Source organism: Coccinella septempunctata, chromosome 6 (genome assembly GCF_907165205.1).
Source record: "Coccinella septempunctata chromosome 6, icCocSept1.1, whole genome shotgun sequence".
NCBI classification, from domain to species: domain Eukaryota; kingdom Metazoa; phylum Arthropoda; class Insecta; order Coleoptera; family Coccinellidae; genus Coccinella; species Coccinella septempunctata.
The window spans coordinates 14,180,490-14,196,994 of NC_058194.1; the positions used below are offsets into that span (position 1 = coordinate 14,180,490).

Below are 16,505 nucleotides of genomic sequence, written 5' to 3' on the forward strand. Positions count from 1 at the left end.
CTGAAGTCGAATATAGAAGGTGTCTCAAAACTAGTGAATCAAACGTCACGCCACGATAGAATATACCAAATACTATCGAATGACACCAACACGAGCACCAACATTAGTTCAAAGAAAATGTGCCGTTTCCAAAATAATTGGAATTTTGTGAAAATACCTGAAATTGCCTATTTTTTTCAAGTCCAGAGCCAGTTTGTGATAAAAGATAGCGATTTTCAGCTCATATCAATCCTAGATTACCTCATTAAAATGATTCTAATAAGTTAATCGAAAACCTCACTAAATGTACATTCAAACAATTTTTTTTCTAAATGAATTTTGTTATAAAAAATGAACCCTCTCTGTAGGGGTGATAATACAATAATTTATTATTGTTAAGGGCGAAAACCGCTATCCTTAATCACAAGTTAGTACTTTGATTGAAAACAAAATTTTCGAAAATCGGCAATTTCAGAGTAGTTTTTTTTTTTCGAAACGGTATATTTTCGCTGAACTAATGTTGGTGTCATTCGATAGTATTTGTTCTACTGTTCTACCTGTATATGAATGTGTTGGTCTAATCTTTGTCTGTGTACTACAGAGTTTCAAATTTTGAACCACCTGGCAAGCTCAATTATAGCGGCGATAAATGAACAAACTTCATAGATAACGATATGCACTGAAACCGAGACTGAAACAGAACCATAATTATGTTATTTAAAATAGTCTTACCGATTTGAGAAAATAGTAGGTAGGTATGCACCATGTATAAATAGAGGTGGCCAATTCAGGCTATTTTTTTAGTTGATACGGTTTATATCATACCACCATACGAGTACAAAGATACTAATTTTTTTTGTCATTTTCATTAGTTAAGTATTTATCGAAACAATTTGGGATAATTTCAAATACTTACTTTGTGTATTTTTGTTTCAAAATTTTGAAACTACACGAGTTCTCGAAATAAGAGACACAGAGCTTTATATGCATATAACGTGCGTTCAAAAAAATTCGTCGTCAAGTAGGCTATGGAAATTTAAACGTTGATATTCGGTGTCTGATCGTAAATCTTTTCTTGAATTACTTCATCTTTCCAAAATGTAAACAATAATGACATTAACCTAAACATTGTAATTTTGTATGAAAAGTGGAAAGGCACTTTTAAGGAAAAGTTAATTTCCCCCAAAGTGCGAAAAGCATTTCTTACATTGAGTCAGATCACAAAAATCCAAACAATCTGAGACGGTTAGAAAAATTCTTGGTAAAAATTTTAACCGAGGTTCGTGAAGTTTCTGTTTGTGTCATCATATCTTCATTATTGCTGAATAACTCTGAGGCAAAGACCTCACGTCTGTAAAAACCATCTCTATAATTTCCTGATAATTTTAATTCGACAACAATACAAAATACTAACTTCTAACTGGACAGTTCAACTGGAAAATAGTACAGCAAAAGCTAAGAATTACGTTAAGACTCGAAATATTGACGTTCGAAATCCATAGCCTACTTGACGACGAATTTTTTTGAACGCACGTTATATTCGAGATCAGAAAAAATACTTACCCAAAAATAAAAAATATACAGGGTGTCCCATTTGAGATAATGAAGTTGCTTTCAATATGTTGTTCACTCTGCATATATTTCAATTGGCGTAAATAAAACAAAAATTTTCTTACAGAAGATTGGTCGACTACCAGGATTAATGAGGAACCAGAATTCTTAACTCCGATTGAAAATATGACAATACCAATTGGAAGGGAAGCAATTTTGTCCTGCACAGTCAATAATTTAGGACGTTACAAGGTAAGTGATCCATAAATCTGAAAAATAATAGAGAATAGAAACAATATCAAAATGTTGTGAATTTTTGATACGGCTTAAGTATACCTACTACCAGCAAACTACAAGCGACGAAATAGATCATCATAATAGATAATATAATTCTAATACTATAACCCTCTACTATTCTTTTATTCCTATTCCGTCCGAATATTTCCTTGAATATAAGATTTTCCGTGAGGCACCGAAATGAGCAAATTTCATTTTGTGGTTTATCTTTTGATTTCGATTATCTCCAAAGTGAGGTAAAAATCCCATCAAAAATCTCAAATGGCAACTGGGCCAATAGGGGTCGAGTGATACATCATTTTGAATTCCTTTCATGCTAACTCATGTTTAGGTACCTATATGGCGTTCGTTTCGTCTTCAAAAACTTGTTGAAACTGATTGATGAATGGCAACAAGTGGTCAAGTTTTGAAGAAGAAGTGACATTGTGTGTCATTTTGTTTCTATGCAGTTACAAAATTTTCACTCCATAGTTTAATCAGAAATTTTTTGTTTAGGTGCGATCAGTAATGAGAACAAAGTTAATATGTGCCAAAAATTTTTTCTACAAGCGTGCGCCCTCAACCTTTTTTCCGCACGCATTCCAAATCCCAAAGACTCATATTTCCCGCACGCAAATGTTAAAAAGTAAATTGACTTCTGTAATGTCTCTATCTGTCGGGCAACGGCAGTTTCGTGAGGGCAAGTATCACTTTCCGCACTTGTTAGAAAAATAACTATTTCATCATGGAATTCCCAATACGTACCTATGCAATATGTTACGAAAAAAAGTATTCAATAAGAGAAAATTTTGAACAAAATAAATTTTTACTCTTCAGGAAAAGAAGATGGCAATTTGAATATCTTATCAATCAAAATTTGTACGATATCTATCCACTCAACTTGCCAACATTTCTCACATATCATTTACACTGGAATAAATACCACATAAACATTTATTGACTTATTCATAAGAAGAAAGGCAAAGTATGAAGAATGATGTATTATCCCTATTGCCACTCTAGTTTCTTGAGGGGAATTTTACCCTGTTCAAGGACATGACCAACAACCACTTTCCTATCAAACAATTTCGCTTGTCAAAGTGTGTGGAAAGATACAGCCATGCTAAATACCCTCAATATGACCTTCCTTCCTAGTAGCTAGCGTCAAAACACTTTAAAATATTTTTTTCGCGATCCCTTGCCAATAAAATGCTTGTTATGATGTTGGAGTATGTACAAGAGTATAAGAGGAATATTTCATCATGCGAGGTTTTGAGAACACTGAAAGAAAAATGTCACAGAATATGGGTAAACAAATTCTCCCCAATCCAACACTTGAACCCAAAGGAAGCTGACATTGAAATGCACTTAGGATTTCGCTGGCTGTCGTATGAATAGGACTTAACTTCTGAGAGGTGCTTGTTTCTGATCATTTACAGAATCTACTTTGAACTTGAATGTTTTTCATCTTTTCATCAGGTAATTGCCTAACTTATACTGACGTCGAGTATCTATTGCAGTTGGGAAAATTTTTCATCTAAATCTATTCGGTCTTGTTTTTCCATATGCGAATAATATTAGATTTGTCCTCGGCACAAATAATTATTATATTAAAAAGAGTTTAAACAATTAAAGTTCTACTATCCATAATGATCAATTAATTTCAAAGGAAAACAAATAAAAAATAAAAACTCCTTTTTGAGTAGTAAAATCAGAATATTACTAAAAAAGCGCATCTTTTACATGATTTTATATCAGGTGTTGTGGTTAAATAACTGTAATACCTTATACTCAGCAGTATATTGGCCCTGCAATTAGGCTGCTGCAGTATCTTCTTCTGAATATTCTTTTTTAGTCTCCTCTTTCTTTGTGCTGTCTTCCATTTTAATTTTTTTTTCTGCTAGCAAGAAACAACATATCTCTAATAACGGACATTTCTATACAGTTCGAATATCAATTTGCTTTATTTTGGTGGTTCGTTATGTGGCGAACTGGTGGAAGCGCCGGTCTCTTTTTCTTTTGTTCTGAAGATCTTGGATGAGATACTTGATAAAACATTCAAACTTTAGCCTTTGAACCATGTGCAAATTCTCAAGTCATTCAGAGTTTTTTAAATTGCCGTTATTATTATCATACAGGGTGAGTCGGCAGGAACGGACCAAACTCCAGGTGTGTATTATACACGTTAAAATAATTTCAAAAAACCCATATGTTCTCATACGATTCTCATTTGTTTCCAAAATATAGCGTAATTAAAATGTTTTAAATAGTTTACCCCTTCTTATGACGAATGTTGTATTTATCGATTGTTTGGTCTGTTTTGTTGTTCTGACATTTGTAAGTGTCACTGTATTTGGCGCAATAATACTCACAACTCTCACTGCCAATTCAAAATGATGTCAATGGTGATGGTAATATAACGGTGGGCTACGATGTACACGCTTAAAAATAACAATAATTCAAGAACTATTTTTGACGGAATACCATTATCATTAGCATTACGCTTGACATTAACATTGATGTGAATAGTATCGTAGTAGATTTAATGTATTTCTTATTATTATCGTTAACATTACCATTACCATAATTGTGAATTGGCAGTCATGTACGGTCAGACGAAAATCCACACGCAACAGTCGAAACTAATTTCCAGCACAAGTTTTCGGTTAACGTGTGGTGTGGTACGGTCGATTGTTATTTAATTCATATTCATAAAATCATATTAATATTATCCTGATTCTGCATAGGTACTGAAGTACCCCTCAGAAGCTCCGTAAGCTTGTGCGAGTTCGGACAATCAGTTGTGTTCTGTGTAGGCTTTGTTACTGTGTCCTTAGGCACAGCACTGTTAATTTGAACCCAGCAGTGAATGGTAGCCCGTACCCGTATGGACTAGAAAATTCCTACTCTAGCCCGGGATCGAACTCAGTACCTTGCGGTTGCGAAATATTGAGCCGACGCTTCTAACCACCAAGCTACGCACTCATATTTTAGAAAATCGTCTTACTGGAGAGAACTACTTATTTTTCTTGCGATATGAATTGAAAGCATTATTAGAGGAAGTTCCTCTAAACATCAGAATGCAAATACATATATTATCAGCACCATGGAGCTCCCGCACATTTCAGTCGTCAGGTTATAAAATATTTGGACGAAGAGTTTACAGGACTATGGATGAGTCGCGGTGGTCCTATTAGTTGACCTCCAAGATCTCCAAACCTCACACCACTGGACCACTGTATGTGGGGCTGGCTTAAAAATGAAGTGTGCGAAGTGAAAGTCGACACTCGAGAGGTCCTAATACGACGTATTAGATAGAAATGCTTGTCAAAGAAAGATATGAATCACTTAAAAAGGCAACAAGAGCCATTCGCAGACGAAGTAGAATGTATTTAGAGGTTAATTTCGGTATTTTTGAACATTTGTTGAAACAGTGCTATGATTAAAATCATGTTAATGTAGGAACTTTTGCTTGTTTATAATTACACTATATTTTGAAAAGAAATGAGAATCGTATGAGAACGTATGGGTTTTTTGAAACTATTTTCACGTATATAATACACACTTGGAGTTTGGTCGGTTCCTCCCGACTCACCCTGTATAAATATAAATTTATATCAATTTACGCCTCTGCTTTAGTGTCGCGCTAGACAGAGAAGCATAGAATATCGAATGTGTGTACAACAGCAAATACATACATTCGATTTCCCGTATATTCGAGACGAGAAACTCTTCTAGTGTAAATAAGCCTTTACTTTTGTGTCTTGTCCGTACTCAACTGCTTGGCCGATCATAGAAATGATTTCAATTCTCACGTATACATATAAATACGGTCTTGCCTTTTCGTATTGAAAATTGATGTGACAATGATGTCACAGTCATTAATCTCAATTGTGACTGGCGACACTAAGCAACTATCTCCCTCCAGTCTTTGGACAACAACAAATGTTTATTTTCCATTCCTTGTATCTATGTTCCAAGGGGATTTCTTATGATTTCCATGACCAGCTCGCATTACTGGAGCGACAATTTTCCAAATTTATTTTTCAGGAATCTCGATTTTCTCGGTCTTTCTTTGACTCTATATGAATCCTGGATTTGAAGTGTTAGCTTGAAATGGTCTGATAAGTAGACTTTCATTCAGTTATTATTGCGATCAGTGGAACGTTTGGACACATCGCCCATTTTCTGAACCTTCTGAATTAGCTGGAATTCCTTACGTCTAGCACTAGGTTATATGGGATTAAAGAGAGCTCTTGTGTGGCCAACCTAACGCTTAAATTTTTCACAACAATCGTGAGAAAAATCGATTGGGAGATCATATTTTTTTTTATATTTTCTAAAGAATATTGCTTTCAGTGGAGTTCGTTTTGACGGTTTTGGCTTTGAACAAGGCGAGAAGAACCGACAAAATAATTATCTCTCTTATTAAAAAAAAAATTTGGTCTCAATTTGTCTGAAGATACGATACTTTTTCTTCGTAATTATGGAATTTGAATTCTGCTACCTGGGAATTTAGCCTAACATTGTTATCTGTTAAGGAGAGCCCGTATACCGACCGAGGATTAGTTTTTATCGTTGCAATTCGCCGACTGGATTGGTATTTATGTTACACGGGAATTCTACTGTACAAAAATCGATAAAAGGTCTGCCGACCTGAGTTCAAAAAGACACCAACGTTAATTGTTCGTATCTTTGGGTCAGAAATCCTTCATTGCCGTTTTGATTGCATGGATGAAGACAACACGAGTGAGCTGAATTCGACTTGCGTATAGATACACAGAGTGTAACTAAATAATTGCTAAAATTTTCAAGGGGCGATTCCTTGTCGGGAATAAAAGAAAGTATTATATGTAAACTAAAGCTCTTTGGCTTTTCCTTGAGAAGCTACATGCTTTCAAGAATGGGTAAAAAACGTATCATTATTATTAATTGGAATTGGTGGACAGTTGAAGGAATGCGTTTTGTGGGCAAATTCAACCAAACAATATTTTTTAATTTATAATATTTATTTGATTATTCAATGGGATGTGTTGAATTTCATAAAATAATGGCCACTTCCTCAGTATCTCGATGGCCTGATTATTATTAATTATGCCAGATGTTTATTCTGAGAGGAGGAAGAAGAAGACTCCCTGTTCTCTTTATTTTTCGCTTTTTTTTCATTGAACTGTTCTCTAGTAGGGCAGATTCTTTTCTAGATTTGGCATTTTTATTTATAATGTCATAAAAACCTTACAGCCGTTGCTTTTCATTTCTACTTTAAAATGTAGACACATAAAATTCATTCACTTGCAAACTACATAACAATTTCATCTCGAGAATTATTTATTGTATTTTAGTGACATCTACTATACTACTTCTTAACAACCCTCATTTAGCCTTTCAAATGCTTGATTGTTGGATTGGTATATGAAATTATTATGAAAGTCTTCTGATCATGTGCTACTTGGGACAAAATGAACATCAGTATTTCAGAATGTATCAAGTGCCTTATGGGAGAATATTGAAAATAGCCTATATGGGTTTATATACAAAATATTGATTAGGTGTTCAGATTTTAATTTGATAGAATATGGAACAAAACGAGAAAACCCCATTGTGAGATGCGATTAAGTGATCGCCATCTGTTTGAAGTCATTTGAAAAACTTTGTGTATCGTGAAAGGAGAAGAATTTTGTATAATGCTTGTTCATATGTTTGTTGTGCTTTTTTTTATAGCGTTGTCTCACGAATAATATTCATCTTCCCAATTCATCTGTTGCGGAAAAAAAATGAAAAAAAATGAAAAAAAAATCGGAATAGATTCGAATATAAACCTACCGCTTGTCCCGACGTTGGGCAACAAAATATGTGGTTAAACGAGATTCACTTAACTTTGTTCACACGAGTTTTATGATATGCGAAATCTCACCAATTTTGGTAAAGGGCTCCATTAACAAACTTTTCACCACGCTACAATATCTTTGGTACCACTGAACATTAAACGCGTACCTATTTGATTATCTTGCAAATTGTTAAATCGTTAAAAAGCCCATTATATGGAAATCTTCCCTATCTTATAAGAGGAAAAAACCTGAAAATATGATTGAACACATTTCGACAATAGTCTGAAATTCTACTAGTCAATAAAAAAACTACAAAAAAGGTAGCTATATGAGATTTCATGAAACTCCTATGTAACAAATTCAGTGATTTGGAATCGGAATAAAGTTAGATGCGACATTAAATTAGCTCTAACTTCCAATTAAGGGTCTCCTGGTATAGATAAAGTATGGGGTATTATCATTTTGTCTCGAGAATCCGTGACTAAGATTAAAATTTTGTTGCATTGAATTCGTAACACCGAGAAATAGTTGGGCCATCAATGAAAATGTCGATACTACGAGCATCACATAAAAAGCAAACACTCTATTTTCACCTTCTTTCAGAGGAAATTAATCTGAATTCCCCCTTCACTAGGGTAGGTAGGGTCATCCTGAAATGTCCGTTGGAAACGTTCTCAGTTCAGGTTTACACATACGAAATATCACCAGTTCTGACAGAACCATTTTTCACGATTACTCTCAGTTTCTCGTTTCATTCCCGGTGTTGACAACGCACTTTATCGTTCATGTTTTTATATCATTTACGCCGTTTGCTCCTATTCTCGGGTCCAGTGTTGAGGTGTGTCCAAAGATATGGGAAATGGTGCTTCATTTTTCTCTTTGGCATGCCGTTGATCCATATCGAACAATTTGAATTTTCCTACGAACACCCTTCTCTCCTACCCATGTCACATCGAGAACTATATACATTAATCATGTCATATATAGGCTAGGAGCCATGAAAAATAAATGGACTTCTATAATTCAAGCGTGATGCTTCATATTTTATCTATTCGGCAGCACTTGAGTTTGAGGCATTCAATTTATCCAATAGAGAAACAGAGGTCATGATGTATTCAATGAAAACATTTCCTCGATCGTAGTTTTCTGATAGTTTAACCCTCTAATACCCAACTCCGCCTTGAGACTGGTTGCATGTAAGTGGATACAAAATTATTCCCTGTGAGCAGTTTAGTTCAACTGCCCATGTCCGTCTTCAGTATAGGTCCATTTTGTGAGAACAAGTGTTAATGTAAATCAGTTAACTATTTGCGAAAAAAAGATGTAGATTATACATAAGCTAACTTGAAACTATACGGAAATAATTTAAAAAAGGAAAAAAACTTAGCATTAGAGGGTTAATAGAATACATTTTGTGTTTTAAGCCAATATGGTTTGAATTAAATTTTTATACCTATTGGCATAGCAATGAAAATTGTAATCATAAAAAAGAATTGTCGACTATCTATACCAGGTCTGAAAAAGTAGCGCTTTTAGTAGTTAAACAAGCTGTAAACAAAGGTGAAATATGGTATGCATTTTCCATTGAAGAAGTTTCCAGCCAGTGAATTTTTGATAGAATTAATAACCCATTAAAACTTCTTCACATAACGAGCATTACTCTCCGCAAAAATTTTCTCGAGAGCAATGAAAATTTATGTCGTAACAATGTGAACAAAAGTTTGTACCAGCAGTGGAAAATCACTTTTTCAGTGAATTTATACAAGGCAAGCATGTTGAATCATTGTGAAGTCCGTTGAACTGTGGAAGCATTTCGAATGTGAAGTATCATCCCCCTTTTCCTCATAATCTGAATAATATGACACACAAATGTGTCTTTACCATTATGTCAATTCAACTGAAAGGACATCGCACCATCCTTATGGCCCCCCCTGAATATTTGCCAGATATGTCCTAGATTTGGACTTACACGACGAAGGATTCCAAAATATAAGGGTGGGGATGAGTTGTGAATATAAAAAATAAATTTTTCTGCCCATCAAAATTTGCAATAATTCCAATAATTGCCAGAACGCCCCTTAATGGTAATGCCATGCTTCAATGACGGTATGTCAAGTTGATTACGTTTCTATTATTCTTATTCTTTTTGAACTCTTCAACAGGGCGAACAGAGAAAAGTCGAATTCGATTAGTTTCAAACCGACCAGTGTGAGTTTTCTGAAGGGAATCGAAAATTTAATTAGCCTGGAGCAACTTCCTTCATCTCGATTGAAGCTAATTGACATTTTCTTCGAAGGTCGTTCAAAAAAAGTAGTAGGTCAAACCTTCATTTTGGGAAGAAAAAACGCACTAGAGGTGTAATCCTATAGTTTTAAATTAATATTATTTCCTCTATGAAAGACATGCATTGAAATGTCAGAAAGATATTGCTAGTATATATAATTTATTTTCAATAAATTATCCTTGCTCCGATATTAGAAAGTAGTGTAGTTGCACTTTTGCAGATGTTTCGAGTATATGCATAGGACAATTTTTGCTGTTGCTCTTATGTCAGAAGGTATGAATTTTTCCATCCAAGCACAAGCTGGCCAAATCACAAAACTTTCGCAAATTTTTTGGATTTCAGCTTTGTTTTGGTTCACACTCAGAACATGTTCAGAATCGGTTCAAAATAGTTGAAAAGCAATTGTTTGGGAAGCTACACGCAACCTTACTTCGAACAAATAATTGTGCGACAGTTTTGAACCGAACTGGAACCATGGAAAAATCGAATTAAAACAGTTATTTTGTAGTAGGTATATACGAATCTGAATGGTCTGAAAATCCTCAAGTCTCTCGTTGAATCAGCAACAGGAGTAGGTAAATCAGTCGTCAACTATAAGAATTCTAATGAAAGAAAAATTTTCATCAGTCAATCCTGTTCGCTTCCAATACATCTGTCTCGACGATTTCATTTCTGCCAATTTATTCTCATCAGTTTATAGAGTGTTCCTTTCAAAATTTCATTTTCATTTTCTTTTTTGGATTGAATCGACTCTAGCAGACGCTTTCCAAAATTGTCGGAGAGGTTTCAGGAAAAATACAAATTTTTGTGATCATGTTCTAAGCCTCACCACTTTCATCGAAGCAGGTTTCAATACCTAATTAACTAAAAACATAATAACAGCATTTGTGGATTTATCTGCAGCTTATGACACAGTATGGAATCATGGTTTGATTTTCAAACTTTATACGCATCTGAAGTGTGGAAAGATAATTTCAACTTTGGATAACGGTCTTCCACAAGGATCAATTTTAGCACCTCTTCCTTTCAATTTATATCTTTGTGATATCTCAACAACTTCCTCTGATAAATTTATATACGCTGATGATACTATGCTCTCGCATTCCGTCATTCTGCTTTTAGATGCATAGAGAGTGATCTGTCTAAAAATTTATAAATTTTAAGGAATTACTTTGTCGAATGGAGTTTGCGTCCTAACCCAAATAAAACCGAGGTTTCGTGTTTCTATTTGAATAATCATTAAAAATATTGAAAATAGAGTGTAGTTTTCCGTAATTCTTTCTTTGGATTTTTTGGAACATAAATTAACTCCTAAACATCTAGAAGTTAAGCTGGATTCCTCGCTGAATTTCAAAGCCCATCAGGAAACGTTGCGTCTGGAGTTAAAAACTAGGCATAATATCCTGCATAATTTAGCTGTAACTTTATAGGGTGCTGATGCAACTACTCTTCGAACGGCAGCCCTAGCTTTGTGTCTTCGGCTGCTGATTATTGTTGCCCCGTATGGGTTAATAATGCTCATGTACAAAAAATTAATGCAGAGCTCAATTTTTCCAGGAGAACTATAACTGGAACTGTTATATCTTCACCTGTTCAATGGTTACCAGTTCTTTCAAACATTGTACCGCCTCATATTCGCAGACAGACTGCGGTTATGAATTCCTGGGGTACATTTTAATCCTTTCCCGACTCATTTCCAATTCTGTCCTACATTCATTCTTCTCTTAAGCCCGTTTGCAACAGCCGAGAATTCTCTGGAGAATTCTGTACAAAATTCTCCAGAGAATTCTCGGCTTTTGCAAACGGACTTAAGAGACAAAAAACTCTGGCAGTCTGAATGGAATACGTGAACTATTTTCTACAAAAAACTAGTTACTGATTCCTCGAATAGAGTTCCTGGTTTTGATCTTCCCAGGAAAATATGGTGTATTCTGAATCGTTTAAAGACAGGTCAGGGACGTTGTATGCTTTTATGATTTTTATGAATTCCTAACGAATTCTTGGAAATACCTAATGTCATATATAGACGCTGTTTCAGCAAGTCCGTGAATGATCCTTGTTTTTGAATTCGAATCATTTGATCTTCTCATTCTCCTAAAAATTCAAACTCTTTGTTCGATATACTTCAATACCTGGGTCTGACCTATAACTGACCTATAAATCATATATGGTCAAAATTGACAAAAAATATTTCAGAAATTTTTTAGGAATTGTGAAATTTTTGTACGAAAAAAAAATTTGAAGGGCGGGTAGGAGGACCGACTTTGTGCTCAAGATATAGTTTTATTAAGATATTTTTTCACAAATATGGCTGATGAACGTTTATGAATTGATAGGCTACCAAGGGATGAATTTAATAATGATGATATAAGGAATGGCTTATTAATAGTTTTTGCTTATTCATACCCGTACTTTAAAATTATCAATATCTCCGTGATACCTGTAACAAAGGTGGTGCACGTCAAGAAGATATAGAAAGTAGGCGCACTAGGTCATCAGAAGAACTAGACGTTAATCGGTTGTTGCAACATGCTATGTGATACTTAAAAAGTGCAATAAATTTAAATAGTTTAATTCTCCACCGCTTTACACGAAGGTTGAAGTTACTTTAAATTATGTTTTTTATAACTTTACCCATTGTCTATGCTACGGCTCTTTTAACGACGAACCTAGTCAATGAATGAGTTTTATATTGCCACCTAATACGTCATAACCCTTTGCTTAATTGAATTTCGCCTCCTTTTCAACTATTTCTGATGCATGTACTCACATGCACTAACCTCAGTTGCTAAGAATATATTTCACATTTATATTGACTACTCTGACGAGATCAAATGAAACGAAACCGTCATGCTTCCGCCTATACTTTCGAGGTTTATATATAAATTTGGAATATAATATGACCTTCAAATTCAACGAAAATACAAGCTTACTACTATAACTGTCCCATTGTTATTCCCCCAGTCGTTAAATCATAATTTTTCAAGATTATTTTCGACAATGGAATCCTAAGGAGTAGGGTAATAACATCTTATCCTGCAAAAGTTATGTTCAAGAAATAGAGCTCACACCAAGATGGGGAAAATTTGATTTATGGCCATAAAAAAAGCATACAATGAAATCACCTGGGTTTGCATTATATGCCTTGAGGGTAAAAGCCAAGATGTTCATATAACATTCTAGTAACGGGTTGGATAAGTATATGCCGAGTTAATAGGGCTCTTTGTATTCCTTCGAGCCGCCTTGTGTAAGAGCAATGTCCCGTGGTAGTTGCCCGAACAAGAAAATATACGACCGAGTAGAAAGATTGAAAGTAATTATACGTACGCTCGAGTTTTCCTTCTGGCTGCCAGCTTTGGGACAGAAAAGTAATATACGAAAGAGAAAAAGTAAATCCGTTTAATGCACCTCGTCTTCCAGGAGCTCGAGGTTTGATCTCGCGGCGCTGCATCAACTAACAAAATTGAAGATGTTTGGGAACAACAACAGTAAATACTGCCTCGAAAACACGAGGCAATTAAATACAGCCTTCAACCAAAGATAATTGGCAGGGTTTCAGGATGGAAATGAACGGTAGTGTTATTCGGTTGAGAGAAGGTTTTACATCTAGGAACAGATCTTTGAAAATATGCATATTACTTAGAAGAAGAATATTTTCGAGTCTTCTAAATTTCCGGAAAAATCTAATAGCTCTCATGGGAAGTGGAACTTCTATTTCTGGAACATAGTTATTTCGAAATGTGCATGTAGAGTTTCTTTAGCAGTTTTTTCCAACTTCTACAGTCTCACAGCGAAGAATAAATGAGTATGTCAGCCGAAAAAAAATTGTAACGATCTAGAAAAGTAGGAAAATACTTCTTTACTCGTGGGCATCACTGAAATTTGGATGCCTGGATACTCTTCGCTTCAGAGGCAACGAAACATCGGAATCAGTTGATACACTGGCCATTGAATACACGAATGCAGAACGAACAGTTTCGCAACCAGTAAGTAAGAAATTGGAATTCGTGGAGGAACAAATGGAGGGATGAACGAAACTCAGGATTTCCTGACGGATGTTTGGCCAATCATCTTCGATTTCGAAACGCCCGTGCCCTTTGAAACGGTCATTGCTGACCGTCCTAGTGCAATAAGTTTTGAAAATCGTCTGGACAAAAAGTCATCCACGTGGTTTACGGATGGATCTAAATCAGTAAGGGGCACCGGCATTTGCCTATATGGACCTTAACTGAGGATCTCTAAAGCCCTGGGAGATGATCCCTCTATTTTACAGACCGATACACTGGCTGTCTACGTATGCGCTCAGGAGTATCTTAAAATGAACGTCAGAGGGGTGCATATCTATATCATCCCGGACAGCCAGGCCACGCTAAGATCTCTGGAATCACCCTGCCAGGGATTTCTTCTGACATGGGAGTGCCATAATACCATAAAGAAACTGGTCAGAGGCAATAAAGCGACTATTATGCAGCGGTGCAACAATATGAGGTGAATGACAGAATAACCATCTGGAAAAATACTCCTGGACTTACTCAGTCAAAGAAAGTCGCGATGTTTTCACCGACCTACACCAGGAAACTGACACGAGCTGAGCTTCAGGTGATGGTTGGACTGCTGAAAGGGCACTGTCGATGTCGGTACAAATATCATTTGTACCGTATGGGAAAGTCATATGATGAGATTTGTAGGCTCTGTGGATCAGAAGCAGAAACGGCTGAACACATGGTATGCAAGAGTCCAGAGCTGGCTGGCCTAAGAAACTTTCATATGGGGTAACCGGTCCTGGATACTCATGAGGTAACGTCCAAGGATGTTGTCGGTTTTATCAACACCATTGACGACCTCCTTGGGTTCCTATGAATGAGTATGGTAGAGAACAAAAGATCTACATGGTCGCAGTTAGCGAAAGACCCCAGTTCGAATAATAATAAAAGGAGTCCTCGAGTACTGGCGTAGCAGCCCGCTTCATTGGTTAGTCTTATAGTATAATTCCTGTCCTTCTCTGTCTCTTTTTCTCCGAAGAATGTGGTGGAAAAATATCAAAGTTATGTGAGTTTCATTCGAGAATAAATATAATATGAATAATACTCAACCTCTGAACACGTTGTGGGCAAAGTCTGCGTCACATATTTGTTTATATCCATTACATGATTTCGACATTGCCCACACGGAATCAGTTCATCTCTTTTTTATTCGATGAAAACGCATAAGCCCTTCTCTCTCTAATGCATCCAACCTCTCGATCTACTGACAAGTCACGTGACAGCGAGTCCATGTATTATAAGTCTATGCCTAGAACCTAACCTGCTGTGTAAATTGGTGAAGTAACGGAAAAAATGATAAAGATAAGGCCGGTAATGGGCCCCAAAGTCCTCCTGGAACCTAACTGCTACCTTAGAGTATCAGAAACTGGCAATCTAACGCAATATAAAATGACTAGATCACTTTGAACGGTAGGTCTGGATTTTCAGCTAGCTGAACAGTACAGAGAAAATATCACCCCAGGGGTTCATTGAGAAACCAAAAGGGCAAAAGTACCTTGAATAAAATAATCCTCTATGCACAACTTAACTCACTAGGACACTCGGTAAATCTCTTTGAAAACTACCCAAAACTCTCGACACACCCTCGTCAGCACTTAATATCCAATTAATTTTGCTCTTCACCATACAGGACCTCTGTAGAAAATCCCCTTTCCACTCGAAAAATTTTCTCCATTCTGGGACAACTCATGTCCCCATTGGACAGATTCAAATTTCACGGTTATTTAATTGGCCCGGAAAGAAATAGACATACTTAGTGCGAATGAGTTGAGAGAAATTTTTCAAGCCAGAAAAAGTACGGTTTTCCCTGAAAATATTTCGGTTGTCAGGGCTTATTATATGAAATCAAATCTGTTATCCATCTTATTCAACACTTCCATTTAAAAATTTCAGCGATGACGTCATCACGCTTACATAGATGATGTCAAAAATAAAAAGGTATCCTTAGGAATAAAGCGTTTCAAAATAAAAATCAACGGGTTTCAGGATTTTTCCTTAAAGTCGCCGAATTTATTCCTTTCATTTGCACCATACTGTATTGTTCGTCGTCAGAACCGGTCAAATATAAATGAGGTCCTCTGGTCGTCAGAATATATATTATTAACTTTTTAAGAGAGCAAACATGACATTAACAGAAAACAATTATTATATTATCAACTGTCGCTGTCATCCAGGGCTAGATTTAAATTTTTTCCTCAACATTCTCCACCCCGATGACAGCAATTTTAACTGCTGGTCTTCTTAAAACTCCTCGATTGGTCTTGATTTCCGCTGATCGGATTTGACCATCTTTTCCCGGAAATACCTGAATGATTCTACCCATTGGCCAAGAATTTCTAGGTAAGTCATCGTCACATATTATAACGAGGTCGTCGATTTTGAGAGGTCTCGCTTTCAGGAACCATTTTGAGCGCTTAGTCAAGGTAGGTAAATATTCTTTCAACCAACGTCGCCAAAAGTGATCTGCCATGAGTCCAACTTTTCTCCATTGTTTTCTGGAAAATATATCGTCTTCTTGAAAATTTGTAGATAGGAACAAATAAA

General features: G+C 35.8%; 1 protein-coding gene across 1 annotated transcript in view; it reads left to right on the forward strand.

The window, feature by feature from the left end:
- The window catches only part of LOC123314905 (lachesin-like), a 488,081-nt gene that overhangs the window by 191,571 nt on the left and 280,005 nt on the right, over positions 1–16,505 (forward strand). The window contains exon 2 of the mRNA XM_044900355.1: positions 1,658–1,782. Coding sequence (XP_044756290.1) covers positions 1,658–1,782 — 125 coding nt within the window. The remainder of the gene's footprint in view (positions 1–1,657; positions 1,783–16,505) is intronic.